Source organism: Euleptes europaea, chromosome 2, assembly GCF_029931775.1.
Source record: "Euleptes europaea isolate rEulEur1 chromosome 2, rEulEur1.hap1, whole genome shotgun sequence".
Lineage (NCBI taxonomy): Eukaryota > Metazoa > Chordata > Lepidosauria > Squamata > Sphaerodactylidae > Euleptes > Euleptes europaea.
In genome coordinates, this window is record NC_079313.1 from 69,752,972 (window position 1) to 69,779,090 (window position 26,119).

The 26,119-nt window shown below is 40.6% G+C and overlaps 2 protein-coding genes across 2 annotated transcripts; one reads left to right on the forward strand and one right to left on the reverse strand.

Moving 5' to 3' along the window:
- Positions 1 to 6,608: 6,608 nt before the first annotated feature.
- LDLRAD1 (low density lipoprotein receptor class A domain containing 1) lies at positions 6,609 to 13,436 on the forward strand. The gene is made up of 4 exons (XM_056845358.1): positions 6,609 to 6,806; positions 11,245 to 11,382; positions 12,185 to 12,313; positions 13,282 to 13,436. Exons 1-4 carry the CDS (start codon positions 6,686 to 6,688, stop codon positions 13,428 to 13,430), a joined length of 537 nt encoding a protein of 178 aa, XP_056701336.1. The 5' UTR covers positions 6,609 to 6,685; the 3' UTR covers positions 13,431 to 13,436.
- A 3,534-nt stretch (positions 13,437 to 16,970) lies between these two features.
- LRRC42 (leucine rich repeat containing 42) lies at positions 16,971 to 23,729 on the reverse strand. Its single transcript, XM_056845061.1, has 7 exons — positions 23,259 to 23,729; positions 21,209 to 21,340; positions 19,885 to 20,003; positions 18,881 to 18,969; positions 18,586 to 18,696; positions 17,630 to 17,714; positions 16,971 to 17,270 (listed from the first exon to the last, which is right to left on the reverse strand). Exons 1-7 carry the CDS (start codon positions 23,720 to 23,722, stop codon positions 17,026 to 17,028), a joined length of 1,245 nt encoding a protein of 414 aa, XP_056701039.1. The 5' UTR covers positions 23,723 to 23,729; the 3' UTR covers positions 16,971 to 17,025.
- Positions 23,730 to 26,119: the final 2,390 nt, after the last annotated feature.

A 26,119-nucleotide genomic window follows, 5' to 3' on the forward strand; every position in this document is an offset into this window, starting at 1 on the left:
AGAACCCAGCATGTAGAGCTGCTTGCAAAAACCTTTCTGCCTGGTACAGCCTGCGTTCAGCGGATAAAAATCTCTTTCTTCTTGCACTTTGTCAACTACCAGTACTGTAGGACAGAAGTGAAATTTTAATAAAATTCCACATACGTCAGGATGTCAGTTCTGTATTGTATTCCTTTGAAACAAGCTCCCAAAGTGGTTATTTAAAATTAGGTGGCATTATTTTTCATAATTTCTCTCTGCTTTGCTTTTGCTGGGTTTATCATCTCAGTGTGATTTCTCCGCTTCCAGAAAACTGATTCCTAAGCAGAAGCAAACACTGTATTGGCCACCTCTCTGTTCTAGTACTTGATTGACCCCAGGGTATTTAGTGTGTTTTATGCTGTCTTCACCAAAACTTCTTGAAACTGAGCTCATGTGTTTTCTTTTTACATCTTAACGGGAATACCTCATTACTTTCATAACTTTAAGAGTGAACAAATAGTTTACTGAGTAAAATTCTGTAAATCAGTTCCTATTACCTTAGCTTGCTTTTTAAACAAGTACAGTTAAATACAGAGAATTTGTGTCCAGCATTGTGCACATGTGCTCCTAAAACCTTAAATAGCTGTTTGCTAAAGAATAAAATTGTATTGGGAAAGACTGTGTAATAGTGGCATCCTAAGCAGAGTTACTCTTCTAAGCCCATTGACTTTAGTGGGCTTAGAAAGGTGTAACTGCTTAGGGTAGCACTTACTCTACTGAAGTCAGATGAAGAAAAAAGGATAAGTATTTGTAAGTCTCTGAAGAATTTATGATCGTCTAGATGCAAACCAATAAAATAAAAATCAGATGGAATGTTACATTGGAAGAATATGTATAGCATAATGACTGACTTTTATACTTTAGTGTTGAAAAAATGGGCTTTTCTATTTAAATTAGTGTTCAACCAGATCTGTAATGGGAGCCTAATGTTTAAAGGCAGCCCATAAACAAATTGTTGCTAATCTCTTATCTGGTCTATACGTTGTTTTCTAACATCCGAGATTCCTATAACATATAGCAAGAAACAGGCAGCACTCTGATTAACCTGTGAAATAGCCACTTTATAGCAACTCCTGCAATCACTTGTGTCTCACTGTTACATGGTAACTTCCACAATGTCTGTGGTCTTAGTTTTTTTTAACATGCAGGGGTGAAAGTACTATGCAGTGATTATTTCAGTCATAGTTACTTTAAATTATACATTATATTAGGATTAATTTAACTTCTGATTATAATTTAATGTGATTACTGCTTTATTGTGAAAAATTCCTAACCAAGTGCACAGAAGGTGAAATGGACTGAAATTAAAATGTCTTATCAACAGCATAAGGTTATATTGCATTGACTGTTTAAAATGGAGGGGCTTATCAAGAAACTGGTGCTTGTTTCTAGATTTGTAGCTCTTCATGGCAAACTTGAGTAACTTGAGTAAGTTTAACATTGAGTAAATTTAACATTGTTCAATAAATCCATGCCTCAAAGAACTAATTGCTCAGTTTATAATATGAAGACTTTTTGTGGAGAAGCCACAAGCGCAATAGGAGCCTTCCTAAATATGTCAGCAAGCATCTCTGTCATTTTTTAAATGCCCTACCTCCTGCTGAGGAGAGAACATGCTCAGAGTCTAGAAGCCGCAGAATATTGAGGGCACTTCGGGGCCAGAGATGTGCGTAAGCATTGGACTGGACGAGGCCTGCGCCACAGTAGTATACTGGAGGAAGGGAAATTATTAGTGGTGGATGAGTGCTGTGAGGCATGCATCTCCCCCTTCCCCCAGGTCCAGGTAGTATAAGCTTTTAAGAGCTCTGGGAATAAGTGTCTGTGGGAGATGACTTGTAAGTGTTGGAGGGAGGAGTGCTTGCTCCAGCCTTATGTTCCTCTTCTCCCCCTCCCCTGGCCTGTACACTCATTGGTGAAGGGGATTAGATCACTCAACATGTGTCCTGGCATCAGCAGGAGATAAATATAGGACCAGGAGATGTGGCCGAACCTAATTTTCCCTCTTACATAGCATGGGGAGGAGAGAAGAATCTCTTGCAGCTGTGGGATTAGAAAGTAGCAACTGGTTGTTCAGCAGCCAGGGCCATGGGGCAATTGTATTCCAGTACTGAGTTAAATGTGCAAGAAGCTCATTGTTTTTCACTGTTGTACTATGGGCAAATTCCGCAGTCGCTTGTGTTAGTTCCCATGATTCTTCACGAGCCTTTAACTTGTAGCATTCTGATGCTAAAAGTCGTGTGTGTGTTGCACTGTTCTCCCTGTGATCGATGTATATGAACAGAAGGCAGAAATCCATTTTAAGTAACCGCTCAAGACCCTTTTAAAGCACGACGGTTTCTAATCCAGTTTAGTGAGAACAAACTCAAGGCAGCAGCTTTTACACAGGAAATTAAAGATAAGGACATGAAATGTTCAGCAACTTACCTATGGATCTGAAACAGAATCTTCATCGGTAGCATATCTGTTGTACTTCCACTGGCAGCAATACCTGTCAACATATCCATCAGGAGGCAGGATGTGATTACTAGTTCCTTCATCATTTGTGTCCTTAGCCATAGGGACAGTTGATGTGGTTTCATGTGTTCACATTGACTTCCCCTATCATAGTTATGACGGATTAGAATGACTTTTGTCTCCTTACCTTTGTTTCTCCTTAGTAACCAGGTAACCCCACCTCAGGAATGCATTTAGTAGTTTGGTCTCCTAATAAAGTAAGGCAGTTTCAAAGGAGTTCTTGCTATACCTAGCAGCAGCGTTGGAACACTGATGGAAGACTTGTCAAAACAGTTCTACTTGTTTCTTTCCAGTGAACAGGGGGGAAATGAATAGAACTCATCCCCAGGTAATAATATAATCCATCACCTTTCAGAAGTGATTTGTGATTATTACTTTTAATATGACTAGCCGCTAGGGTTTTTTAGAATACTGGCTTCAGTTGGTTCCTGCAAATTACAGGAGAACGTCTTATCTTAAATGGAAGAATATTATCTGTATGTTTTACCAAGATGGAAATAAAAATTTAAAAATCAAAATATTTTACATCTCTGTGTGTGTCGCGACATTCTGCAATCAGATAGGGATGTGGTAAAAGTAGTTTATATGTAGACTCAAATCAAAAGGGCAGCAGATATTATCTGTGTATTGTCTTACAGATTTTTTTTCCTTACCATACAGTGTGAACTTTATTTTTGTTAAATACAGAATGTTGATGCAGTTTCACTGGGTTCAACAAAATCCCGCTTCAGTGCTTTGAGAGGTAATTAGTACTATTCCTCCTACAAAATATATTTCTGTAATATATAAATAATGAATACAGCGGCATGTTCAAAAAGTGGAAGAAAATAGGACGTTTTTAAGAATGTTTGTAATATACATATAAATTACCAACTGATGTTTGGTCTGAAAATAAGCTATTTGTAGAAGATGTTATAAGCAGAATGGCTGTCATTCACTGAGAAATTGCAATATCTTGGCAGGGATCTGTGTTTAGAAACCCTGTGTTGTCAGAATGGGCTTTACCATGAAACATATCTAACTTAATTTGATCTTTATGCTTTAGTTGCAGCATTTGTTAGGGTTTTTCCACCTCCACTGAAAAGTGGAGCAGAGACTATATGTATGACGGCGGTGAGGAAGTTAGGGGAGAGTCTTCATTTCAGGGTTTCAAATCGGTCTGCTCATCTCTGTCTGCATCTTCTGTCTTCACTCTCCAGTTCCCAGTAGAAAGGTTTTAGAAAAACATTCCATGGCATTGAAAGATAAGAGCTAATCCTTAAATATTTCATATAAAAGGATGGCAATAATAGTTTTTGAGATGCTAAAGGCAAACATGAACGCTTCTTGGAAGAGAAGGGAGAGCAATTGGTGACAGATGACAAGGGACTGGTGTGACCTGATCCTCCCCCAATGGCAACTTCACAAAATGGACTCATGTTATACGCAGAAGGCAGGACAAAAATGCATCTTGGCAGTGTGGATGACCGTGATAGGTTTCTACTAGAGGGTTGGGGGGGGGGGGAAAGTGTTCACACAGTTTAAAGGAAATACCTTCTAAAATAAAAATGTTTGGGAAATCATGTCCTAGAAATATTAGCTACTTCAGATCATATCCCTCTGTCTGGCACTGGCCCCTCCATATTGCTATTCAGAGAATTCATTTCATGGTGCTTTTGGAGAAGAAAACAAGTGAGAGACACCAATCTTGTAGGTGCCCTGCTAAGCTTCTTAGGGGAAGTGTAGGACACAAAATGTGATGAATAAACTACTTTGGGCTCGGAATCTAGCATGTTGCCTTTTCCTCTATAACTTTGCTTTAAAATATTTGTAGAAATATGAACAAATGCAAATACGAAGACATTTTTACTTTCAGGATGATTTAGGGAAGAGTTCCCCAGCGTGATGCCTATGGTGCCATGGTGTCCATGGACACCTTTCCTGCCATTCACCAGGTGTTTTTAAAAAGTGGGCTGGGCCAGGTAGGGCTTTTGCCTAGCAGGGCTTCTGATTGGCTGTGCAGATTTTAAAGAAGTTGCTCAGTAGCAGCTGTCACCACAACACAAGGATTTTCACTATATGACTGAAAATAAGCTCTGTGTATGCAAGAAAATATTTTTAAACAATATGTTCTTTTTAAAAGGTGTCCTGTTAATCAGAGCTTCTGCCTGAAAAGTTGAAGGGTTACTATCAGAGTCATGCGTGACCTCACTCTGTGAGATTTTGTGGTTAGCCCCACCTCTTGTGGCAGCCATTTTGTGGCTGGCTCCACCTCTTATGTCCTCGTCAAGGACAACTGGATGGTCTTTGGGCCAGGGATCACCAAGAAATTGTCTGAAGGTTAATGCAAGGCTCTCTGGGGGATATAATGGAAGAGGTGGTCCCACAAATATGAGGGTCCCAGGCTGTTTAGGGTTTTAAAGGTAAGAACAAATACCTTGAACCTGATCCAGAACTCAATCAGAAGCCAGTGCAACTGGCGGAGCACAGTGCCCTCCAAGGAGTTCCCATATGTAACCTGCAAGAAGCACAGTGCCCTTCAAGGTGTTCCCATATGTGTCCTCCAAGGAGTTCCCATTAGGGTCTGCACAGCTGCATTCTGGGCCAACTATAATTTCTGGAGCAGCTTCAAGGGAAGCCCTGTGTAGAGCGAGTTACAGTGGTCCAATCTGGAGATGACCATTGCATGGATGACTGTGGCTAGGTCAGAGTGGGACAGATAGGGCATAAGTTACCAGGTCCTCCAGAGATGGGGGGGTGGGGAAGCCAACATAGCAATGGTAGTGATCTGGGCCTCCAGCAAAAGGGAGGCATCCAGAACAACAACCAGGCTCCTGGTTGAGGCAGATTATGGCAATTTTATTTCGTCAAAATCTGATGCACTCTGACCCAGCCACAGGACCTCCATCTTTGATGTATTTAATTTCACCACCACAGTCCCCAAGCATTCAGCCAAAACATCTGGGACAATGGCTGGCTGGCTGGCCATCAACAGAAAGAGATGGGTGTCATCGGCATACTGGCGACACCCCAGCCCCAAGCTCCAAACCAGCAGGGCAAGGGGGCACATATAGATGTTGGGAAGCATTGGGGAGAGGATCGCTCCTTAAGGCACCCCACATACCAGGGGGTTCCAGATAAAGGTCCTCTCCCCTAGTGCCACCCTCTGTCCCTGACCTTGGAGAAGTGAGACCAGCCATTATAGGGCTGTTCCATGAAGTCCAATGTTGGTGAGGCAGTGGGTCAAAAGATCTTGATCGACCATGACAAAAGTTGCTGATAGACTGAGCAAATTCAGCAGCACTGACCCACCTTGATATAGCTGTTATCAGAGGTCATCTGTGAGGGCGACCAGCACGGTCAGAGTTCCATAGCCAGGCTGGAAGCTGGGCTGGAACAGATCATGGGCTGACATGTCCTCCAGGAAGACCTACAAATGCTCTTTCAACTACCTTACCCAGAAAAGGTAAATTTGATACTGGGCAGTTCTGGAGTTGCACTCAGCATCCAGTGTCAGCATTCCAAAAGGTACCTGCAGATTGGGGATGTGTGTCCTGATCTAGGGGTAGTATATATGGCAGAAAATAGGAACCTCTGGGTCAGGTTAAAGTGGACTTTCAATTGTTTGCAAGGCATTTTTGATAATCCATAGTTATATGGAATGACCTTATGGTGGAATTAAAAGCCCATTGTCAGACATGGTCTGAGAAAGGAATGTTGTGGTTTCTCCAGGTGCTGGCCTTGGCCAGCTCTGCGTCCTGTAAACAGTGTGTTTAGACTACTCTCTGTGGGAAGACATCTCCTGGGAGGGGGGTTGCCATGGTATCCAGATTTGCCCTTTGCTCTTTCATATATGCCCTGTACTGTTCCCTTAGTTTTCACTAGTGTCCATCTGACTCCTGTCTTCTGCTACCTGTGGATTTTCCAATAAATCAACTTTCTTTGGACTGTCAGTCTGCTGGTGTTGTTTATGGGATTATCACGGGCCAAAGCTTACACCCATGTGATTTTCCCTGAAGGATTAGTGAGAGGAGTTAGAAGAAGGCAACATTCTGATTGTGGATCTTTCCTGCAAAATCCATGTAAAGGTATACTTGAAGTTGGTCTAAAGTCTTCTCTTTCTGACAGATACTTTACTTGTGATCCACCAGGCTGCTGCAAGGATGGTTCCATGTGCATCCTTTGCACTCGACGATGCATCTGTGTCTCTGCCATCGCTCTGCTTATAGTTGGCATCATAGCTATTATCATTGCATTGGTTGTTACTGTTGGAATCCCTCCATCTACATCAGGTCAGTCAGTGCTAGCTTTAAAAAATATATTATTCTGATCAAGCCGTTTCCAAGGAGTCATTGCAGTAACACATTCAACATTTCAAATGTTGGTGTGCTGTTTTTGAATGAGTGAGCAAAATGGAGGGGGGGAGAGAGGCCTTGTTCAATAAAAGAACACTTCATGAAGTATGGGTTCTGCTATACTGTCATTGCACAGTGGGGCACCTAATAATATTTGTGCCATCATTCTATTGTCATTCCTTTTCATGTTGTGTTCTACGCCCTGGAAAATATTTGTAACCTAGTGATATTTATATATAGATGCCTTTAACCATGCTTCCATTGTACATTTCATAGTGGCACAAAGGCTTGTTCAGATCTCTAGCACCCTCCAAGTAGAGCGTTGCCATAAGTATAGCTCAAAGAGAAAGTCTGATCCAGTACCGCTTCTCAGTAGCAAATTGTGTGTGAGAGTAGCAGGTTAATAAAATGGGCTCATGCAACTCACCAGCTCACTTTATCCAGGTAGTTATGTTCATATGGACAGTCACACATGAAGCTGCCTTATACTGAATCAGACCCTTGGTCCATCCAAGTCAGTATTGTCTACTCAGACTGGCTCCAGGGTCTCAGGCAGAGGTCTTTCGCATCACCTACTTTGTGAGCATACGGGCCTCCTAAACTCCCAGACTGGACATGGCAACCTGATATGCAGGCACACGACTACTGTTCCAGCCACGCGCGCGCCCCAAACGCTACTGGGACGGCCGCAGCGCGCACCGTTGAAACTGACACGGCCGCTCCTCTGCGCTCCGTGCAGCCGGCAGCTAGGAAGCAGAGGCAAGGGAGACTCCATGTTCCTGTTCGCTCCTGTTCCAGCTGTAGCCATTTCATGGAAAGCAGACAGTCACGTAGTCAGTGCCAACACCCCCCTCCCATTGCAGCATCAGCAGATTAATGCGCAATCAGCAGCGATCCTGATATTAGCGATGAGTCGTTCTTACAGCTATGCAGCAGTGATCCCCAGGCGTTAGCAGCAATCGCGCCTATTGTTTCAGGATCGTTAAGCCCATCAGCAAGGATCTCCTGGTTCCTCCCGGGTTGCATAAGCCACTGGAATTAGAATAGATTTCCACATTCCAATCTCCACACCTCGGCAGCCGGACATTAAGTCCTTTATCACCTTTTTGTCACCTGGGAACCTGGAAGGGGTAATCCCATCACCCCGCCCCCAGAGAAACAGTATATCTGGGGTAGCCCACTGCCATTATGTTACCTTAGGGCTTCCCATTTCATACAGCCTGCCACTCTGCCGGAGTGAGCAGTCATGCTAGAATACACTGGGGGCTACCCATGCCCCCTGTTTATTCCCCATGTCCCCCTTTTTCTGCTATCTTAGTCTACTGGAACTTGGACAACTCCTCATCTGGAAAAAGGTGCAGTATTTCCCAATCAACGACCTCCTGCCACGTTGGTATCCGCCCTTATACTACTACCTTTTATTTCTTAGAATCTCTGTATGTTTGTGTTGCATCATTGAATGAAGGAAACGACATAAACTCTCTAAATCGGAATTCCTTGTCTGTCTTTATTCTTAAGGTCACAGTTAATGGGCTCTGGTATAGTTGGTTGATCTCGCTATAGAAATATTAAAGTTACCAATCTGCTCAGCTAATTCCCATTCAAAGAGCATTTCGGGTAACAACTTGGCTAGTCCCTTTAACTGGGGGTTGAGCCTGGGACCTTCTGCATGCCAAGCAGATGCTCTACAAACTGAGCCACAGCCCCTCCCAGTCTGCATGGACAGTTTGAAAGCATGTAAACTGGGGAGAAGTGGACCAATCTGCCCCCCTGTAGGATGCTGTCATCTCTGTAGCTTTTGGGGAGTAAAAATGCATTGTAGGATGTACTGTCATCTTTTCAACACACATTTTATTGAAGTTCATATTTCTATTACACCAACTTCTTTTTCAAACGTAGAGGCAAAAGAACATGATATTCTAGGTTGATAAATATTAGGTATATCAAGTATAATAATTTCACCTTAAATATGGATTATTTACAGAAAACACTGTCTTGTACTAAATACTGTATCATAACATACACAGAAAGGAGTCTTGTGGTACTTCGAAGATTAACAGATTTATTATGGTATAAGATTTTGTTGACGAGTCCATTCCATCAGATGAATACAGTGCTGCCCTCAGTTGGTACAGATACAAACAAGGGAAAAATTATCAACAAATATAAATGGCCATGGAATGCAAAAGGTACAGGGCTGACATTTCTTTGCAAAGCTCAACTGTATGCAAGATATGCAGAATGACTGTTCATGAGAAGAACACACAGATCACTGAAATGGGCTAAGAGTGAACAAATTGAAACTAAACCCTGAAAAGACAGAAGTAATGCTGACACTGTGCTCCCCAATTCTGAGGGAGTTCGGCTGACCCTTGCTTACTCAGTTAAGAGCCTTGGGGTTACATGGACCCAATGTTATTGCTGGAAACGCAAGTTAATGCAGCTGAAAAACAGGCTTTCTTCCAACTCAGGTGAGCTTGAAAGATGACCCCTTACTTTGATATGGCTGATATGGCCACCCAGATCTTTGCCACAATAACACTGAGACTTGACTACTGTAACACACACTATATGGGTCACTCCTCAGAGTAATTTCAGAAACTGCGGCTTGGCTGTTATTGGGACCTAGATGAAGCTAGATGGAGAATGCGTATTACTCCCATTCTGCAGTCACTCCACTGGCTGCCCATCACTTACCAGGCTCAATTTAAGGGATTAGCTATCACATACAAAGCCCTTCATGGCCTTGGATGTGGCCTTTCAGCCTAGCCTCCCTCACGAGACTGTGAGGATAAAATGAGGACAAAAAGAACAAGGTGTGCCACCTTGAGTTCCCTAGAGGTGAAGTGCCTGGTTGTCTTATAGAGTCCAATAAAGACAACTAGGAGGAGGTTAAAAGCAACAGTTCTTTAACAGAAACTCCAGATAGAAGAAAAAGTTTAAAAAGAAGGGTTAAGAAAGCCGGAAGAATACCAATTTGACTCTTAATATGGGAAATGGGGGGTAGAGGAAAAATGATATCAACTTAATTTTTTACTTGGGGGTATATAAAGTTTTTAAAGATCTAATCCATTTTATATGACAGAGATGAGTGACTGGAGAAAATTATGTTAATGTGTTTTGTTAAGTCTCTGTTTTTATTTTTTAAATGGTTTTTTCCTTTTTTATCTCTTTATTATTAATATTATTATTGCTCATCGAAATATATTAAATAAGGGGATAGTAAAACAAAATAATGACTTATAAGGATTAGAAAATATTAATACAAAGGAGACACCAGATATCTGTAGGGAGAGAGGAAGTCGGTGGGGAAGTCAATTATAATTAATTTTATTTAATACTGAAGACATACACCTAATAATTCTTTAATTTTTTTATTGAGTCAAAGATTGGTATATAGGATGTATTGTCAAATGAGATGTATAGCAATTATTGAAAAATAATAAAAATATATATTAAAAAAAGCAACAGTTCTTTATTTAGCTAAACACAGACCTGGGGTGAAATAACCCACAAATAAGATGCAGAGTTACTCACCAGAGAAACAAAGGAAGCTCAGAATTATTTATGCAATCGCATGGGGCAGGCCAATGGCTGCTGACAAGCAGATTGATACACAAAAGCACCAATGCACATTAGGTATCTACTCCACTCTAATTAGCATAGCCTATAGATATTGCCCGAAGGCGTCTCTAAGCAAGTGCTAGGTCTTGTGATCTTAGTAACTAGAAACCACATTCCTAAAGGTGAAGGTAATTCAAAGACACTGTTTTCTCTACTGGTGAAAGGCCGTACAAAGCAAGCAGTGTAATCTGTTGGCCTCTTATAGTTGTGGATGCCAACGTTCCCAAAGCTTCCATGTGTGTGCGTATGAATACATAGTGTTCTAAACCAGCCCTTATATCTGGGCATTACAGAGGAAGGGTGGGATTAAAATGCAACGTATAGAAGTGTGTCATCTGCTGCCAATAATACTTTATGCTAGGGTTGCCAGGCCACAACTGGCAACCCCTGGGAGTAATGAGGGGGTGAGGACTGGCGTGCTGGTGTCACCCTGGCAAGCTGATGTCATTCCAGTAAAAAAACGAAGTGATGTCATGAGACGCTCTAGGATTTACAAACACTCTATGGTAAAATCATACAGCAGAACACCTGGCAACCCTATCTGGCGAAATGTGCTTCCTGAAATCTTGTGTTCCATGAACGCTTATGTCACAATACCTTTGTTAGATTTTAAGGTGTCACATTACCCTTTTTGTTTGTTTGTTTTTTGCCTGCCTCTGTAGGATTTGTTACAGGGAGTGATGGTGGGTGGATTGATCAGATCTGATAAAAATGTCTATTTCTATTAACATTTTTCAAAATCTCTCTTCAGTAAATCGCTTGTGTATTACTACCAATAATCAGACAGGCTTTTTATGCGATAACAGAGAGGCCTGTATTCCAGCCAGCCAGGTCTGTGACCAAAGAAGAAATTGTGCAAATGGGGAGGATGAGCAAGAGTCATTGTGTGGTAAGAATAATTATTCCCCTCTTTGTCTTCTCACAGCTAACCTATGAAACATGCCAGTTTTCTCCTCGATATTTCTCAGACATTTTATAAGGTGTCACACTAAGTGCAAAGGCACTTAGAGAGGGAAATAGAAAACTTGAGGATAATGGTCAACTTTTCTGTTTTTGTTCAGGGTAAGGCTTAATGTGCATGTCCAGCGGTTAATTGTTGCAGCTCTTGTATGTGTGAATAGTAAAGGCAGCAGGGACCAAAATTAATTCCTTTTCAACGGATAATTCCAGCCTCAGTGAAAGTTATAGGACGAAGCAATATTCTCTGTCAGGAGATCTACATAACCATGAGACCTGATCTTCACTTGGATGTGAACTACTTCAGCTCCTGTTTTCACAGAACTCGAGTACTTCAACATCTGCGTATCTTTACAGGTCCCATAGCATCACAAAAACAAAACAAAAACGTTAAAGCCCCTTTAAAGCAGAAGACTGTCACTGGAGAGACTATGTTGATGCAACAAAATAGCACATTTTTTTGGCTCAAGTTACTTAATCACTGGCTGCCTCTCATTTTTCACTTACAAAATAAAGATTGGAATGATCCCTTCACATAGCCAATACATTCCTAAACTTGCTTTAAAATTATTTAAATAAATTTAAGCTGTTTTGTTATAAGAATCCACATGTTACTAATATGATTTATGACTAATTAGCACATTTTAAATTGCTACTATTTTGTCCTAGTGTATATTTTTGTATATTATACACAGTGGTGGGATGGCTTCCTACACTCAGGTTTCTCTTCTCAGGTGATTTGCCCAACAGCCTTCCAGGATACCTCATATTTTATTGCAGCAACCCCAAGTTTTGGATCTATGCTGACAAAAGATGTAATGGGATGAATGACTGTGGAGATTGCTCTGATGAAACAGGGACCTGTAAGTCCCTCCTTCTTTGTTTTTTTTAAAGTCTAATTTCATTTTAATAAGACAAAACAAAACACAAAATACATCACAGTACAACAGCGGTAAAAATAATTCCTTCTTTATAAAGCATGCAAGCTGTATTTATGAGATACATGAGATGTGCTGGGTGGATAGCTGGGGATGGGGGGGTGTTTCTTCCCTGCTTTCTTAACTTACAGAGAATATTTTCATTTATATTCTGCCTTTTCATGTTTAATGAATGGGGAAGGACCTGCTTCCTTTCAAGGGCTGCAGCAAGCTCTATGTGTTCTGTATCACTTCCTTGCTGCTGAAAGCAAAAAAAAAGAAAAAAGGAACTGCTCTCTGGCATTTGCTTCTACTACCTGTAACAGTATGTGGTATTATAACAACTGATATTCCATATCCCTTATTCTGTATGCAGACTGTATGCTGTCCAATAATATCTAGTTGTTAAGAAATGTTAGAAGTGATCTCTGGAGCCCAAATTTGACAGGGGGCTGTCGAAAGTGAAAGAATAACTTCAGTGGAATGCTGTAATCCTAGCTGCAATGTCTTAATGAGAATCTGGTGAAATATTGTTTCATGTTCAGTGCCTAATTTCTTTCCACCCTAGAAACCAAATTGCCTTGCTGCTGCTTTGGTGTAGCTTCTATAATCTGTGTTAACACCAGCACACCCCAAATATTATTTCATATTAAATAGTAGTTGTAGTAGCCAATTCAAGTGGCTTCAAGGAAAGAAGATTAGAGATTCTGTGTAAAGGGGGGAGGTTTTTGGCTGCTGAAGCTTATCCTATAGGAATTATGAAAACAGCAGCTACTGAAAATTTTCCTTCTATGGAATAATAGAAGTGTAGGACTCCTGTTTTGCTAGAGGGTCATTTTTGGTCAGTATAAGGCTGGAATGTAACATTAGGTGGGAAACAGCACATAAGTGACTGCTTGTTTTTTTCATGTCAGGGGCCAGTTGTCCTGCTTGTGGGCCTCAGTGGTGGAGATGCACATTGGTAGTCTTCCATGATTACTGTGCCTGCATTCCCAGGAGTTTTTGCAGAGATGGCGTACAGCACTGTTCAGACTGGTCTGATGAATATATCTGCTCAAGATAAGCAGCCCAGGACTGGAAACTCTCAGAAGATATTGGGAACAATCCATCCAGTATGGCCGCTGTGCAACCTCCATTAATTTCATCAGGGTGCTGCATTTTTATGGAGAAAAGTGGGAAACTGCTCCTTGCGCTACCATGATTATTTAAATATGTTTTTTTCGGGGGGGGGGTTATGAGTGTAAGAGGCTCTGTTTATCAACTTCAGCAGTGGGGCTCTTGGGAACACTACATAGACCTGATGGCAAGGGAGAAGAAATCTGGCTTTATGAATTTCACAGAGGTGAACCAGTTACTGGTTTGTAATGTAGACCCTGCAAAATCTGAATTCTTAAAAACTTAATGACAGGAACTTAAAAAAAATATTAGCAAAGATAATACATTGAGCCACGTTCATTGTTTCAGTTGTAACCTGATCCTATGAGTTATCGCTGCACCAGCACTGTTAGTCAATATCCTTTTTCTGGCATTATGAGGTCAGTGACAACCAACTGTTTGATTATACTTCACTGATTATGCTTCCTACTCGCTGCCCTGTCCCCCAACTGTCTGTGGATTTTGGCGGATTTGGGGCAAGGTTTCTGAGAGCAATCAACAGAAGAATATTTCATGGTCAATATATGATGGCAACTTCTTTGATATTTGATGCACTGGTACACCACCATTTCATGATGCCGAATTCAAGCAACAGCCCTTTGTGATTGTACTCATTTGATTCACTTTTGGCCTTGCATGGCAGACTGTAGCTCAAAGCCCTTGCTCTTACGCAGGTGATGTGAGTTGCATTTATTATGTAAACTGATATCTTTTGTTGGTGTTTGTAGCTAGGATACAGCTGTTTAAGAAGAGCTTTTGGTGACTCATACTTTTATCTACAAGATTGTAAACTTGGTCTTATGTAATGAAACAAGGATTGTGTGAAGCTTTATCTAATGACCAGATCCTTCCCAACATAGCCAATCAGGCAAAAATGGATGTTACCCTTTTTGCCTATAGTAGAAAGTCACGTAATGTTGATGGTGCAATAGATAAACATTTACAAACTAATAATTGCCTAAGCAAATACTTGCTACTTCGCAGCACAGCATCAAGCTATGGAAGTGTTTAAATACTGTTGTAGAGCCGATAGAAGTCATGCTTACTAGTTTGAAAATCACGATAGTCTAACATCATATTAAATATGTTATTGTTTAAGTAACCAAAGCATGTTGCCTTTAAGACAAATGAAACTATTGTATAATGAGCCACAGTCCACTTTGTCTATGGCCCATGAAAGCTTATGCCATAATAAATTAATTAATCTTTAAGGCACCACAAAACTCTTATTATGACTGAAGTAGTTTAGTATGTGTTTGTATATTGTACCAACATTTGTTCCTTTGGCAGAATGCCTAATATTATATTTGGGGAAAGATAATGCTGCAACCAAAACAAGGCAACAACAAAAAAATCCCATCACAATAATATTAAACCAAGTTGTCTAGCAACACTGTGCAACATAAAACAGCCAAATCTGTATTTCTCATTTATAGATTTTTATGTATCCCTGGTACAGATCTTCATCCAATGACCTGCAAACTATTACAAATGCATTTTTTGCAGATCTGTAGAATGGGGATAAAGTGAGTCAAAGTAGGGTGCGTAAAACCAGGGTTAGAGCCCCACTCAGTTCATTCTCCGCAGGGTTGATAAATTAGATAACCCCGTTACACCAATGGAGCAGTGGATATAAGTGTGATATAACTTTAATATATGTTTAATATGACTTTGTTCATAAGTTTCACCTAGGCTAAAAGGTGTTTGTAAGGTTACTGCTCAAGGGAGAAAGGTGATGATAGAATTACCCTATAGTAATGGCCTTGTGTAACAGGAGAAAAGATCAGGTCTGTGTTTTAATTGTTGTATCTTATAGTAAACTAACAGACCCCATGTGGATAATGAAAGCAACAAAATTGGACCTCCCACACACAAGGTCAGGGCAGAAAAAATCTTGCTATTGTGGTGCATGGCACCATCTAGATTAGATTACTGCACTGTACTCTACATGAGGCTGCCCTTGAAGGCTGTCCAGAAGCTAGTGTTGGTACAGAGTGTTTCAGCCAGAGCGTCGACTGGAGTGGGTGGTAGGAACCATATCACTCCAGTATGGTTCCATCTGCACTGGCTTCCAATTTGCTTCCAGGGGGGTGCTCAATTCAGGGTGCTGGTGTTGACCTTTAAAGCCCTGTACAGCCTGAGACCAACATACCTTAAAGATTGCCTTTTCCCATACAAACCTACCTGATCAATCCAGTCATCCTCGGAGGCCCTGCTTCATTTGCCCCCACCATCTGAGACTAAATGGGTGGCAACCCAAGAAATGGCCTTTTCTCCATCATGGCAACAAAACTTGGGAACTCCCTCCTCAGGGAGATTCATCTGTCTCCCCCATTGGTGTCTTTCACCAGCAGTGAAGACTTTTTTGTTTTGCCTGGCAAACCCCCAATTATGGTTATTGGCCCTTCTAGCATTGTTTGTGTTTTTAATTGAATTTCATAATTTCAACTGTATTTTTATTGTTTAAATGTTTTGTTTCAAACAGTCAAAAGAGTCAATTTAGTAAACTAATACCCAATTGATTTGCTTATTTATGTACACCATTAAAAGTGTGTCTGTGAGAGAGAGATCACATTGAGCAGTATGTGTTCATTCCTCAAGTCATATTTTTGTTTTGATAAATCTCTTTATTTTTTGAGGCCTGATCATTCTTCATTTATGTAGGAGCTACATATCACACTCTCTGGAAGGTGAGATTTTTTTCTATGGGTGGGAGACTTTCGCTCTACTTACATTCTCATGAAATAAATTCACAAGTTCTCTTCACCAACCTTATGCCACCTTGACCTCGAATGGAAGATAGTCTGTTCTAACATAAATCCACTTTAGCTTATTTAGTTACATCTGAATGTGGTTTACAGGCAATTCATGGCATTATAGATAACAACCATAAACGATTTATAAATGCTCATATCTACCGGGACACGTTAGAAATGCACAACACCAGTGTGGCTTCTCAGTTCCAAATTTTTATTGCTGTATCTTGGGAATCTTAACCTTAACAGGGAAAACCATGCTAAGCAACAGTCCTTTTCTGTCACCATCTTCACTTAGACAAGTTAAGACACAGTGGTTTACCACTAGCTGAGACAAGCACCAAACGATGGCTTGAATCTCTAAAAGTAGCCACGAGAGTTCAGTCACAGGCCTCAGACCTTCATACTTAACCCCTCAAGAACTATGTTTCACAACAGAGGACCTTCAGCATTTCAACTGTAAGCGATGTACGGTTAGGTGAATCAGCCCTTTAAAATGAGAGTACGCCAGGAGTCTTCTGAACTGTTTTTCTCTATTTCATATTAGACAAAAGGTGACTGTTTATTGAAAAAAAATAGGGCTCATTTCAGAGGTCGAAAGAGCTCATCACTCGTCTGAGAATCTTGTTCTTTCACACCAAAGGTAGAAACAAGTTTGTCATATTACTAGGATAGATATTTCAACCCTATAGTTTATTTTTCATGGTTTTGATATTTGTATGGATCTTGTAATTTGTGCCATCAGAATCAATAAGAATTCAGTAAGTCCCAGTCTTCCACCAAGAGGCCCAGATGCCTTGCTGTTAAGCTCTGCTCTTTGGGTTCAGCTGAAGCAGTCCTTTTATTCCGTAATTCTCCAGTCTTCTTTTTTAGTAAAGGCAAACTGCACACTTGTGTCGCTCCCTTGTAAAATTGTAAGTTCCCACACGTCTTTCTATGCTCTTCTCCTAGAGAGGATTCACAAGGTTCTTCAGTCCTGGCTCTTTTTCCATCTACAAGAAAGATGTCATATATTACCAAGAATTACTATAACTTAGCCATACATTTTCAGCCCAATTGTGGCCTAAATGCAACTACTAAGGGCTTCAGGTCTCAGACCAAGATCTGATGAAACTATTTCAGAGCACTTTCAGTTTTCCAGGTTGCTGTCAAGGATATAGTGAAGTAGGTGGGGCTGAGAGAGTTCGAAGAGAACTGTTACTAGCCCAAGGTCACCCAGAGTGGGGAAACCAACCTGGTTCTCCAGATTAGAGTCCGCTGCTCTTACCCACTACATCACGCTGGCTCTTGGCCTTGCCATACAAACAAATGGCCTTGCCATACAAACAAATATTCTTATGAAGTTACATACAGAAACGCTGAGCCGCTGCTCTGGATTTCAAGCTTCTTTGTGGCTTAATTGCTTCTTGGATGACATTCTCCCATTGCAGAAGTGTCTGGAAAGAGTTCAAGAGTCAGTCACCAATAAGTTGTTAGGAAAAGCAGCTAAGGACATTCTTCCTTGTTAGATATCCAGTGGGGAAGTACATTGGATTTAAGTTCCAGATTTTTATATATTCCAGTTCCAAACAAAATGCTCAAAAGAAATAAACACCTGTAGCTGATAGCAGTTGCAATTGATACGCAATTGAGTTTAGGTATTTACATAACCATCTGATAGTGAAAATCTCTCTAGTGATAATTCTTCATCTACTTGGTTCTAGCAAAATTTAACACCGGTTAAAGAATTTTTAAAAAGTATTTCTGGATTATTTATCTTTGGCCCCTGAATTTCTAATATATTTATAAAATCTCCTTAGAAACAAACACTTCACATCAAAATATTGTCGAAGGCTTTCACGGTCAGAGTTCATTGGTTCTTGTAGGTTATCCGGGCTGTGTAACCGTGGTCTTGGAATTTTCTTTCCTGACGTTTCGCCAGCAACTGTGGCAGGCATCTTCAGAGTAGTAACACTGAAGGACAGTGTCTCTCAGTGTCAAGTGTGTAGGAAGAGTAATATATAGTCAAAAAGGGGTTTGTTACTTTTTGCAGGACAATGATTCAGCTCAAACCTAACCCCTTTCTGACTATATATTACTCTTCCTACACACTTGACACTGAGAGACACTGTCCTTCAGTGTTACTACTCTGAAGATGCCTGCCACAGTTGCTGGCGAAACGTCAGGAAAGAAAATTCCAAGACCACGATTACACAGCCCGGATAACCTACAAGAACCAACTTCACATCAAATTTACACTTTTCACCACATGTAAAAATGCTGTGAGAAGGCAATAAATGGGTTTTGATGGAGTAAATGTATACATACATGCTCTGCCCATCCCTCTGTTTTGCAGTTATGGTCAAATTCTTTCAAAGGCACTTCTGAATAAACTAGACCGATTTGTGTCTGGATGCACTGAATTGCTACCATCCTGTCCTAGTGAGACAGAAAATTCAAAACAAATGATCAAATAGACTCTGACCACACAGAAAATAAACAATATATTGGAATTTCTTCTTTTCCTTGAAATTCCAATAAATAAGGAATTTGTTCATTGAATTTTGTTCCCCTCCCCAAATGTTATGTTACATGTCTAATAGAACACAAGTTTTTTTTTCACCTCAATGCCAGTTCCAGAAAGATCCAAATTATTTAGCTTTTTGAAGGAAAGAAGGAAACCAACTCCTTTATTCGTGATTCCTGGATTACCTATATAAAGTCAAGAATATAACATTAAATATTAAGCTGTAACAGACAAAGACAATATGAAGACAATAAAACAGGTTAACAGAGAAAAATGAATGAGATGTGTCCTATCATTCTGAGGAGGAAGCTGTCCATAGGGTTGGAGTCAGCAGCAAAGCCCACAGGAGAAGTTGGCGAAGCCGATCTTTCCCTGTTTCCCCTTCTCCCAGCACTGTGCTGTTTATTTACAAAAATCTTGAGGGCTGGAGGAACCTCCTGAACAAAATGCACCACAAGTATGGGGGGATGAAGTGAGGAGTGGGAAGTGGGAGAGTTTCCTCCAATCAGCATGACTGCCTGATTAACTCCTCAAAAGCAACTTTCCCCATCAGGGCTAAGCCAATGCCTTCAATGGAAGACTATGACTCTTTGAATTTTTTAAATGTTGTCCACTTGGGTTTACTTTATTTCATGAAGAACATTTGAATTGTGACCATTTGGTTCAAATACTGATTGTACACTATCAGGGCAATGTATGTATGTCCAGTAAGACAAATAGATACATTTACAGCCTTGCCTTACCAGCTAACTTAAAAGTAACTTCTGCTAAGTTCAAAAGGGCATACTTAGTAAGTGTACACAGGATTGCAGCTTTAAAGAATCAAGCCATACAATGGCTACTACAATATCTGTTTCTATACTGATTGACAAAACGTGGGCTAGTTCTATTGCCCAATACGTACCACATTTGACTGACTTAGCTTAAATAGAAAACAGAGATTTCAGTCAAATAAACTGAATTGTCAGATTTCCCCCTCTTTTACTAATAGCAGGAAGACAGTACTATTGAATTTTGATTCATTATCTTTTCTAACATTGATTAGGATGAATGTTGGGTTAGGAGGTATATACATACATGCTAATCTGAATCATACTTACAAGACAAATCTAATATTGAAAGATTTCCAAGGTCTTTTTTCATCACTCGAACAGGTGCTGTCATTTTGCGAAGACCAGCATCTGATAAGCAATTATCTTTCAGAAGAAGCCGAATTAGACTAGGATAAATGCAAGAGTCAGTTTTCAAAATAACCCAGGTCTTCATATAAATTGTTAGTCAATCACCAAGCAATTCAATGTCCCCCTTTCCAGTTCTGAAAGCAGCCTGCTAATACATAAATAAGCCCAAACACGCCAGGTCTAAGAATGCTTAAATGAGAGTAAAGTAGAAATTAATATCTATAAAATATACAGCAGCACTTTAAATTTCAACTGCCTGAAAGTGGTATACGTTTTATTTCCAAATCTAATATGTATGATAAAAGCATCATAACAATTCAGAATTTTATATCTGTGTTGTCAGACAACCATAAAAAAGCCAGACTACCAGGTGAAAATACACAGCTGACACACAGTCAATGCAGATTTATGATTCTGATAAACTCCTTACTAAATAATGAGCAAAAGTAATAATGTTTAATTTGATGAAAATCATATGCCATCAGCCTGAAGTAAAAAAAGACGTTATTTTGTAAGTCTAACATTGGGATATTATCTCTGCACTCGTATTAACTGCTGATCCTAAGCAGAGGCCCAACAATTTTATTTGACATAAGTCACTGTCAAACTCCAATCAGGGGGAAAGGTAGGAAATGCAGTAAACATCAACTTTTATTTCTTAAAAAACACACCTACAACACCTTCAGAAGTAAAATCACTTCACTACTCCAGTCTGCTTCTGATATGGTTGCCAAGAGTCCTGGAGAAAAATGTCCAGTTCCCTTAATACAGACTTGATGGGTAGAAATGTGTAGCTGAAGCTTTTCATTGCGTGGAGGTTAATAAGATCATCTGGTAAATAACATCCTATTAAACATCTATTAAAGAGAGAGGACTTTTTTTTCTCCAGGAGGTTGGCAATCCTAGCTTCTGAATGTCTCTAAAGGCAAGAACGAAGATATATTATCTTTTTCATGTGCCCTTATGAAACGGCGATTAGAACAAATATGACCATTGGGTTACAGTAGCACACATTTGCACACATTTGCACAGGGCATGCAGTTTGGTACCATCTTGCAACATTAATTCTCAGAAAAAGGGTCAATCTGAAAAAGGAACTTTGTAAAGCCAACAAAGAAGAGCTTTAAAAAAATTCAGACCTGCTCTCCTACAGTAATAATTTCAAATTGTCCCAGTTTGTTTTAGTCACCAGGAAACAAAGCAAACCAGTAGTGTGTTGATTTTTCCTTCAGTAAAGTTGTACCTAGATAGTGTCTCCTTGGTAATATGTTCTAGCAGCTCATGGTCATCTCCAAGTTTACAATGTGACAAATCCAAACATATCAGATCTCGAAAAGATTTAATTTCTTCAAGCTTTTCAGAAATAACCAGATACCTATAAAAGAGTACAAAAACCAAAAGTTCGATTCTATAACCTGTGCACTATCGTCCTAAGGCTGTCAGTGTTGTAGGCAGGAAACATTCTAAGAAGATTACTCTGTCTTGAGGCCTACTCCAGACATGGTGTGTTTATGCCCCATCCCAATACTCTGTTTCTGATTTTGCTCTGTTCTACTGCACAATCAGTAGTGAAAATCTGTAAAGCGGAGATGAAAATCCAGATACAGGAAATAAGAACACACTTAGTAAGGGGAAGGACTGTCTAAAGATTTTAGACCTCATCAAAATCTATGGCTGAGTTCAGACAGAATGATGTTGGAATCTGCTGTCAACTCCCATTGAGATAAAAGCAGGGTAAAAATACTTAACTAAATAAACAAAAAGTTTAACAGGTAATAACTGACAATAGTGTAGTACCGTGCATTCAAATGATTAACTATGCTTAGTTCATTAAGTCATGTTTTCACCAAACCAACATGTCTTCTAGGATAAACAAATTTGGATGAGACATGGAAGAGTGCAAGAAGTAAGTTGGAATCAGTTCTTAGATTTTTGTAAGGTTGTATGGTATATGACAAACCACACTTACGGTATGTTTCAGCATTAATAATCAAAACATGCCTTATGCACACAGCATTTAAAAAAAGAAGAAGCTGGCCAAGCTCTTTTTAGAATACGGCATTTGCAATTTTAGGGAGCATAAGCAAAAAAGGAAAAAATCCTGAGTAGCTCAAGGGTAGGTTAATTTTCCTTTATGCTGTAATATAAGATTTTAAAAAAAATCTTAAACTGTAATGAATAAAAGCTTCACTAGAGAACAGATGGTACAACATGAAACAAGAATTCTCAACATGATGCTGTCTAAGGAAAGTTAAATACAAAGACTTGGACTATCAACAGACAAGCCAGATCTTTCTACAAACATGAGAAAACTCCCAGGTTTTCAGAAAAACCTGAAAAAATATACATAGTGGGTTTTAAAAAAAACTCCAATAGAAACAGTGCCTGTTGCTTTAAGAAATGAACTCCCTCTCAGTGGCCCTGTGGGGATTGCTAGGCAACCACAAAAGTATTTCCAGACATCAAGCCTTGGTTTCTGGCAGTAAAAGACGTGGCGAGGGGGCAGGGCCCTTTCCAGGGGTATTTTGGATTTTGAAGGCAGATTCATGAGATTCAGGCCCACCAGCAGCAACTACCAGGTAACTTGTATGACTCACTGAGGCCTGGTTGCTTGCCACTGTTCCACAGCTGTGGCAAGCACCACCCCATGAAACCAGTGTTGTGTAGTGGTTATGGTTTCAGACCAGGATATTGGATCCAGGTTAAAATCCCCACTCTGCCATGGAGCTTACTAGGTGACCTTGGTTCTGTCACACACTCTCAGCCTAACCTACCTTACAGGGTTGTTGTACGGATAAAATGGAAGACAGAAAAACAATGTAATATGGAGAAAGGGCAAATTATAAATGAAGTAAATAAATAATAAATATCGCTGAAGATGGGGGGAGATAAAAGGTTAGTTGCTTCGTGGGTAGAAGGAGAGAAAGCAAGGAAAGGTGAGGATAAGAGGGCTGCCAGGAGAAGGGAAAGAGGAAATAGTGTGCAGAGGATGATAGTGTGGGGACAAAGTGCATTGGCCCCTCAATCCTTCCAGGTTCCCCACCATGCAACTGGTCCTGGTCAGTGGCCAGCACTGCATGAATTGATCAGAGTTTTTCAGGGAGAGGGTGCCAGGGGAGAGAGAAGGAGAGAAAATTGAAGCCAGAGGAGAAGATAGGTTGGCTGATGGGTGGGAAAGACAGAAGGAAGCAGGAAAAGGCTATATGGCCTTCAGGGAAGGAAAAGAAAAATAGCAGGGGAGGGGAAATGAGATGCCTTCCACAAGTCTTTGAGGGTTCCCTGCTCGTACCTACCTGTTTTTCAAACATAGTGTCTGAAGCACTAAACTTCCATAAGCATCAGTAAATTTTTGCAAAGCTCTGAGCCCTGTTCTCGGCTCTGTAAACTTCTGTCTTGCATCAGCAGCATAGAAAAGCTTTTCTCCAATCTGCTCTGGAAAGCCAATCAGTGAATCAACATGATGAATGTTGTCTGCAATGTAACTCAGGACTAGGCTGAAGAGAGATTTAGCAGAATATCGGAGATTTCCCTCCTTTGTGTAAGTGAAGATGAAGTGATCTGTCCTGCCATTATCATTTTCCCTGTTCATACAGAGCTGAACAGAGAATCCTTTGGAAAACAGTCTTGAAGGCTTTGGTTTCAAAACAGGGTCATTTACTCCACCTGAAACCTGATTTAAACTATATAGCTGCCCATTTTCCCGAATATATACAGATCCCACATCTGGATTGTTTTCTGCATGGAGAAAGAATGACATTTTTCAAAGTTTCTGTGGGAGAAAAAAACAATGCAAAACATGAAACAAATCAAATGGGGGATATAATTTAGTAAATACAAGAGTTTGCAGCTTTCAGTGCCCCTGGCTCTATGCTTCCTACAAAAAAATGCAAAAAGGGCACACAAGACATCCTGTACATGAAAAGAAACATTTGAAACAGCTGTCCTTTCCTCATGGAAAGGCTCTTGAATCACTGTAATTAAAAAAAAGAAGATATAAAACAGATACTTAGAAAAAGCTTGGCTTTTCCACTCCTCAATTGCTATCTCTAATTTCAAAGTATGGCATTTGAATTTGCATTCCCTGAAACAGTTGAGGAGGCACTGTCCTCCTTAATATCTTGGTTGGAAAAAAAGACAAATGTCCACAGTCCAACAGCGGAAACACATTCAGACATGGAGCCACACTATTTATTTATTTAGTCAGACTTCTAATGTGTTCTACCCCAGCCTGCCAGGCTAAGAGCGGTTCACATAATCTATGAAATATACAATACAATAATAAAATCAGAGAAAACAATACATTAAAACAGCCCTAAACAAATTAAAATCACAAATTCTAATACTTAATGGTGCTTGGAATTGCAATATACGGCCACAGCGTGTGGCCTGCAGGTAGCTGTTATTCGGCAGTGACGGAAAGGATAGGGAGGCCAGCGTTTATAGCACAACCATAGCTGGCCTCAACCGTATGCCTGGTGGAACAGTTCTGTTTTACAGGCCCTGCAGAATTCCATAAGGTCCCACAGGGCTGTGGTCTAATCAGAAAGACTGTTCCACCAGGCCCGGGCCCAGAAGGCCCTGGCCCTGGTTGAGGCCAGCTGGACACTCCTTGGGCCAGGGACCACCAGTAAATTAGCATTAAAATAATGTGGGCGAAGGCCGTCACATATTGGGATAAACTGGCAAAAATGGATTTTACTAAATTAGTGAGTTATAGAAACAGGTTTTGTATATTCTTTACATTATTGTTAATAATGATATCTTTAAAACTTCTTCAGAAGTCCGGTGATGGGTCACTTCTTATGGTGGGTGGAGGGGCAAAGGGGTTCTTTGAACTTTATTTTTTTAATTTAATTTTAATTTAGATTTAATTTAGATGTAGATTATTTCATTGATACTCTTTTGTATTTTCTTTTATATTTTCTTTTATTATTGTTTTATTGTTTGTTTTATTTTATGTTATAAAAATTAAAAAAAAAATTATTAAAAGAAAGAAAAGAAAGACTGTTCCACCAGGCCGGGGCCGAGAAGGCCCTGGCCGAGGCCAGCTGGACACTCCTTGGGCCAGGGACCACCAGTAAATTAGCATTAGACGATCTTAGTCTTCTCTGGGAAACATACCCGGAGAGGCGGTCCCACAGATACGAGGGTCCCACATCATGTAAGGCTTTACTACAGAGTAGGCTCCATATCTAATTGGGCAGCGAGAGCCACTCTATACATTCAATTTCATATGGAGGGGGTCCTGATTTCTTAAATAAAAAACTCCTTACGCGTAGCAATCAAGTCCTTTAGGAACAGGTCTCCCCGATGCATTATTTACAGTCTCTTTTAATGGAGGTGGGGGCATCCAAAATATGACACATGCGGTCTGAAGTGTACAATCTATACACAATTCACAGTGGGTAGCCGTGTTAGTCTGTCTGCAGTATAGATTAAAGACTAACAAAAATATTTTCTGGTAGAGTATGAGCTTTCGTGAGCCACAGCTCCCTTCTTCAGATCTGAAGAAGGGAGCTGTGGCTCACGAAAGCTCCTACCCTACCAGAAAATATTTTTGTTAGTCTTTAATCTATACCCATACCACTTCGGTCTACTCCCTCCCTGATTCTATACAGTGTATAAAAAAGACTGGAATCGCCGATCTCAGCAAGGGCAACAAGAGACCCACCTGTTAGACATAAGACAGAACGAAGCGGGGCTCGCGGCGGCGCTGATCCTTCAAGTCCTCCCGGTTCGCACGGAGCCTGCCCCTTGGAGAGACACTCAGCCGAGGCTCCCGGTCAAAACCAACAGCTGCTCTTGGCCTCGGTTCTCTGCGGGCTGCATCGCTTGACGCCTCTAAGTCGAAGCCCTGTTAAGACTCCGTAACGGAAGTTTGAGGGAAAGCGAGTTCCATTGGGTGCCGGAAGTGCTGTCAAGGAGGGAGCCCTCTAGCCCAGTCCGCCTCGATGGCCTCAATCGCGCGCGCGGCTACGGAGCGGAGACTGCGCAGAGACAGTGACTGACGCGAAGCCGGAAGGGCTCAGGGGGGAGGGCGGAAGGGACCACGCCATTTCCCCTCCCCACTACAAAGTAGGATTGGGATGGGAACCGTTTGAGCCGCTCAGAAAACTTTCCAAAAAGGGATTGAAGGGGCCGATTGCTGATACGT